Consider the following 6,220-nt stretch of genomic DNA (forward strand, 5'->3'; position numbering starts at 1 on the left):
TTTAGAGTGTAGATTCACTCATTTTGCTCTGTACGAGTCTCTTATTGGAATCTTTAAAAGGAATTATATTTTGGAACGGAGAGAGTATTACGTTCTCAAAAAATAGTTAGAAACTTAATATGAAGGTTACATACAGTAACACAATTAGTTTATAAACTTAACTTATAAAGAGTTTGTTTATATTTTGACATACTTCAGTGATTGATAGGTTCATGTAACATTAAATATATTCATCAGTTATAACGCTTTAAGTTATGCAAGCACTGGTATACAACGAAATGAATATATTTTACATTATTTGTATCTGTAAGTAAATCTTTCTTTAATGTATTCCGTTAATGTATGATAATAAGCTTTGCATTACAAATATTTATGTTAACAAATAATCCCTATGTGTGAAAATTTAACAAGTTTTTCTAGACTATCATAGTGTCAAAAAATCTCTTATATTTTGAAATTTTTTAATGTGTATGAACATTATTTAATAGACGATAAACTATTATGTAAATACATGATGAACATTTTGAAAAACATGACAAGTTTATTTTTATTACATGATGAACATTTTTATGTGCAATTATTTTTTTATATACGATGAATATTTTTCAAATAACAGTATAAACATTATTAATACAACACAAACAGTTTTTAATACACGGCATTTTTATGTGCACCGCCGGCCTAACCACCTACTGTCGCCGCCCACGGCAAGTGGCGCTCCCCCATCAACACCGCCCTCCCCCCAATTGCCACCCACCGCCGTGCTGTCGTCGGCCTTTGCCACGAACTATTTTTTTTGGCGAACCTGCGCCCCCACCCCAAAGACCCCTAAGATTGCTTGCCACCCTAAGTTAGATAGTGGGGTCGTCTGCCACCCTAAGATAGAGACCCTGAGGGCTTCTCCGACGAGCCGGCGGTTGCTTCTTCTTTCTCTCCGGCGGCTTTTTCCTTCCGTCCAAAATCGACTGACCCAAATTTGATTTTCAGGCCACTTAAATTAGACCAATGGGGGAGGAGCCCCGCGACATTATTATTAAGAAGGAAGGTGTGAGACACCAAGTTTTAAATCCGCTAAATAAATTCCGCCCACAAGATTCGAACTTGGGTCAGCCAAGGCAGACAGCCGTGCTCTTGCCACTGGGCTAGATGCACTGGATTTTCAGGCCACTTAGAGCATCTCTAGCAGACCCTGTATAAAGCCGGGACCCGCAAAATAACCGCCAAAATACGGGTCGGCGCGGAAAATGTTGCCTGACCCGTCCCTGCAAACGCGTCGGACCCGTAAATTTTTTTGAGGGGCGCGGTAAAATCCCATCCCCAACCTGCGAAAATGCAGGTTTCCGCCTCGCCCCGATGGTGCCCCGTATCCCAGGAAAGCGGTTGGCGGGAGGGACATTTCAGCCCGCACCCTTTCCCCACCCCCTTCCGCCGCCGCCCACCATTGGTTTCGCCCGTCCGCCACCGACGATTCCGGCCAAATGTGCGAGCAGAATCGCGCCGCGGGGGAACGCCTACCCTCTTCCCCCGAGCCGCTTCACCGGCTCCCCGGATCCGCCGATCCGAGTCGCCCCTAGTCACCATCACCGCCCGTGATCCACCGTCCCGAGCCGCCCCTAGTCGCCGTGGCCTCCTCGAGATCCACCGCCGCAGAGCCACCGCCCTGAGCCGCCGGTGAGTACTTGTACTTGTGCTTGTGCCGAACGTATGCATAGTTGGTTAACGCGGCGTGCGTATTTGTGAATTTAGATGGAATTGAGCCATGCGAGAAGTTTTTGCTCGAGGATTCGTCCGAATCTCGGATGTTGAGACGTTGCTTGCCAACTATCGCCAGCAGACATTGGTGATGGCCCTCGCCGTGAAGGAGCACGAAGATGAGAACCGAAAGAGGCGGCAAGGGTCGACCGTCTATGCATTCCTCGACTTTTCCACCCCACGCTACTACCATGGCCTGTCCTGGGGGGCACGGTGAGGACCACTTAATAGTAGCGCACAGTTTCTGTACCCGCGCTACTACTACCTTGTACATGTAGCATGTGGCTTCATGCCGCACTTATACGAAAGCACATTTAACCCGCATCACTATTAAGTGGTTGCCTATATAGGTTTTCCTAGTAGTGAACGGAGCGGCGGGCAGTCCTTGTAGTGGCAGTCCTATGAAAGATAGTACATTACATGTCATCGTCTTTCTAACAAATTACACAAGGAGAAAACCTGAGGTTTCAAAAGGAAAAAGAACATCATTGCCATGTCATCATCTAGTTTCTGTTAGGGGAAAATAAGACAAGGTGTGAGCTCCATGCTCAAGTTCCATTTATGGTGTAGTTGAATTGAGCCTCGATGAGTTTTCAAAGTTTGGTGTTACCAAGACATGAGCCATGCCGGGATATGTGAAATGTTATAGCTACTATGGAAAATCTGGATGTTACCACTGTACATGGAAGATTATAAATGGTGCCAAGCAAACCTAGGAAATCCAACTTCCAAATGCACAAGTCTATGTACAAAACACCATGTACCTAAGCACATCGCAGAGACAGATTCGACATATGTGGTCGATGACAAAATTATATTATAGGGCAGCATAAAATGAAGCTTCCTTTCGCTTTTCAAGAATTGACGGCAAAGGCCTCCCGGCTATATAACAAGGAATTAAAGGTTCCAGAACCAAAACATTATCTAGGGCAAAACATCATCCAAGGTAATCGCCTAAATAAGAACACTCCTTAAGATTCTGGAAATGGACCAACACAGTAGTAGCAAAGCTATGCGGCATCTTTGTGAAGCAGCTTATCGCTTCTTGGAGACACCAACAGTCTTTCCTCTCCTGCCGGTAGTCTTGGTGTGCTGACCGCGGACACGCACACCCCAGTAGTGACGCAGACCACGATGGTTCCTGTAAAAGAGAAGGGTGTCAAGCATAAGTGATCGCTCACACATGTACGTACGAGGACAATGATACTGCAACAGTGAAGTATTAAGGAATCAGCCATCAGGCATCAGCATATATCTCTTGGAAACAAAGCATTGATATACAGAATAGTTGGGTCATATACAATGTACAATAGAAGGGTACACATGAAAACATTGACAATCATCAATTACCAGATTACAAGCATATGAACAGCGAGGCGGTTAGGCCTTATATGTGAAGTGCAAGAATCACCAGTAGTCGTCGAATCTAACACATGGACATATATCAACCAATAGCAAGGGGCAAAAAGAAAAAGAGGTTATACCTGATCTTCTTGAGCCTCTCAAGGTCATCCCTGAGCTTCATGTCAACGGCGTTGGAGACGACCTGGGAGAACCTCCCGTCTTTGTAGTCCTTCTTCCTGTTGAGGAACCAGTCGGGCACCTTGAACTGGCGCGGGTTGTGCACCACCGCCATCAGACGGTCCATCTCCTCCGCGGAAAGCTCTCCGGCCCTGCACACCACCCGCACAGAAGACAGCGCACGGCTCATCACCACGGCGAGATGTGGCGAGAAAGGGGGGCGGACGGTTCCTCACCTCTTGTTCATGTCGATGTCGGCCTTCTTGCAGACGATGTTGGAGAAGCGGCGGCCCACACCCTTGATGGAGGTGAGCGCGAACATGATCTTCTGCTTACCGTCGACGTTGGTGTTGAGCACACGCAGGATGTGCTGGAACTCCTCACCCGCGCTCAGCGACTGCGGCCGAAGAAGAATCACGGACGTCAGTCAGCACACGAGGCGGGATCAGCGAGATGAGGAGGAGGAGGGCGGAGATGGCTTACCATGGCTGCAGTCGGCGGCGGCGGCGGCGACGGCGGCGGCTGGGGCGCGAGGGGGCTGGAGCGGGAGGAGGTTTTGGAGGCGGGGACGGGGACGAATTATATATATACCCCAGTGAGACCCTAGTGCGGACGGCTGTGATCTGCGGGCGGCTTTGTTGGGCTCTCTTTGAACGGGCCTTTTTCTGGACTTTCTCGGCCTCTTTTTGAACGGGCCGCCTCGTAGGGGAGGGAGCTTCGAATTCTCTCAAAGCAACCCGCAGGCAGGCTCAGGTCGGGGAAGATCCTGCCGCCGGCCTGGCTCCATGCCGGTGGAGCTCCTGCCGCTGTTGCATCTTATCCTGCAGATTCTCCCCTGCTGCCGGCCGCTGCTTCGCACAGGACCCCAAAAACGAGCCCGTCTCCTCCCCCTCCGGCAGCGGCGTCCGGCGCCGTCGCACCTCCTCACTCCTTCCCGAGCATACCAGGAGCTCCGCCTCGCGGATACCTACGCCCTCCTTGAGCCACGCTTGCTGGGAAGCCGCTGATCGACGGACTCCTCCCACTCCGGCCGTCGATTCCGCACACGAGCTCAATGCCATCTGGTTTCCCCGAGCGGCTCAACAGCTTCCGGGTGATCTTCGGGTCCTCCAGGTCACTTTTCCCCTGTCGATTGGTTGCTGGTTCGCCTGGCCGTGCTGGTCTGCCGCTTGCTGCCATTGGAGCTCGTCAGTAGCTCCTCCAGTGACCAAAAACCGGCGCCCACGCTGCCATTGGAGTATCACCCACGTTCGGGTGCGTGCACGCTCGCCCACGCTACATGCTTGCCGGTGGAGCTCCTCGTGCTGACCTGCTCTTCTTCGCTGCTCATCTTCTCTGAAGACGAAGGTACAGTATAATCTCTGGTCTTCTACTCTTCTTCCCCTGTCGATTGATCTGTAGCGACTGTTGTTGTTGTAATCTCTTCGTCATGCTGTTGCTTGTTGTATCAAAAATTAACTCGTAAGATATGTGACTTAGATCAGTCATTCAAGATAACACTATTTATGCATGGCACATGAGTACAGACCTGATAATTAAGTAATTGACTTAGTCCATTAGTTTGACTCAATTCCAATTTAGCATGGATTCACAAGCACATAGATGCATCCACAGCTCTGGGACCTTTATCAGTACTAGAGGAACAAACAAGAGAATGGCTGTAGAAACTGTTTGTACCATGATTTATTAGACAGAATGGAGTCAAACTAATGGACTATCGTCGGCAAAACGATCTGGCAAGTAGACCTTCTAGTAAGGGTGAGCTGTACTGCTAGGCATGGTACTAATATGTTCAGGTTGTAAAAAAATGTTCAGGTTTGGACTTGTGTCTGTACTGCTAGGCATGGTACTATGAGCAAGTTGAACTTGATGTAACATACACCAGTTGCCTGTTTTGACTTCATAAGGGTGAGTAACTAAAGTAAAATTACTGATGCTAAGTTAAATTCAGTTAAATTACTGATGCTAAAGTTAAATTCAGTTAAGGGTGAATAACTAAAGTAACTTCCTATTGGAAGTCGAGAGAAGCAAGCAAACAAGAAAGGAACAAGACATGGTCAAAATTCAGTTAAGATACCTACAGTAAAATCCAATTGTATGACAGGAGTTGAAATCCAATTGTACTCCAGTTAAGATTCAGTGAAAATTTACTCCAATCAGGTTTTATGCACTTGTTTCACACTAGGAGTATGACAGGAGTAGTTTATATGGAAAGGTAATAAATCTGTTGAGACTTACTTAGGCTATCCCAGTAAACTTGATAGTATACTTCAACAGTCAGTATTATAAGAAATATGTAATCTTTTGAGAGTATATTTGACAGTATAGTTGAACATTCAGATGGGAAGTTTTCACTATGTCTTATGTCTTGTCCTTGTGTATGTCTTGTCCTTATGTTGGAATTATTTGAATTATTTGTAATTAGATGGAATTATTTGAACAAGTGTCAACATTCAGTTAACTATTTTGTCCAAATTCAGTTAACTACTGTGTCAAAATTCAGTTAACTACTGTGTCAAATCAAGAAATGGAGCAGCATGACATGACCAAAACATTCAACTTCAGAGATGACCAAAACATTCAGTTTAGAGTAAAACATTCAGTCTAAATTATCAGAACTCTGTCAATACATTCAGCCCAAATCTGTGCTACGCAAGTTCTCCAACATTTGCTAATTGCCTATTGTTTTGAACATCTATCAGTATTTGATGACCCACAAGTGTAGGGGATCTATCGTAGTCCTTTCGATAAGTAAGAGTGTCGAACCCAACGAGGAGCAGAAGGAAATGACAAGCGGTTTTCAGCAAGGTATTCTCTGCAAGCACTGAAATTATCGGTAACAGATAGTTTTATGATAAGGTAATTTGTAACGGATAACAAGTAATGAAAGTAAATAAGGTGCAGCAAGATGGCCCAATCCTTTTTGTAGCAAAGGACAAGCCTGGAC

At 46.5% G+C, this 6,220-nt stretch overlaps 1 protein-coding gene across 1 annotated transcript; it reads right to left on the reverse strand.

Annotated features, from left to right (window-relative positions):
• Positions 1–2,564: 2,564 nt before the first annotated feature.
• On the reverse strand, positions 2,565–3,907 carry LOC109773375 (small ribosomal subunit protein uS13z/uS13y/uS13x). Its single transcript, XM_020332067.4, has 4 exons — positions 3,757–3,907; positions 3,510–3,670; positions 3,237–3,425; positions 2,565–2,893 (listed from the first exon to the last, which is right to left on the reverse strand). The coding sequence occupies exons 1-4, from the start codon at positions 3,757–3,759 to the stop codon at positions 2,788–2,790; spliced, it is 459 nt and encodes a 152-aa protein (XP_020187656.1). The 5' UTR covers positions 3,760–3,907; the 3' UTR covers positions 2,565–2,787.
• Positions 3,908–6,220: the final 2,313 nt, after the last annotated feature.

This window comes from Aegilops tauschii, chromosome 7 (genome assembly GCF_002575655.3).
Source record: "Aegilops tauschii subsp. strangulata cultivar AL8/78 chromosome 7, Aet v6.0, whole genome shotgun sequence".
In the NCBI taxonomy this organism is placed as follows: Eukaryota; Viridiplantae; Streptophyta; class Magnoliopsida; order Poales; family Poaceae; genus Aegilops; species Aegilops tauschii.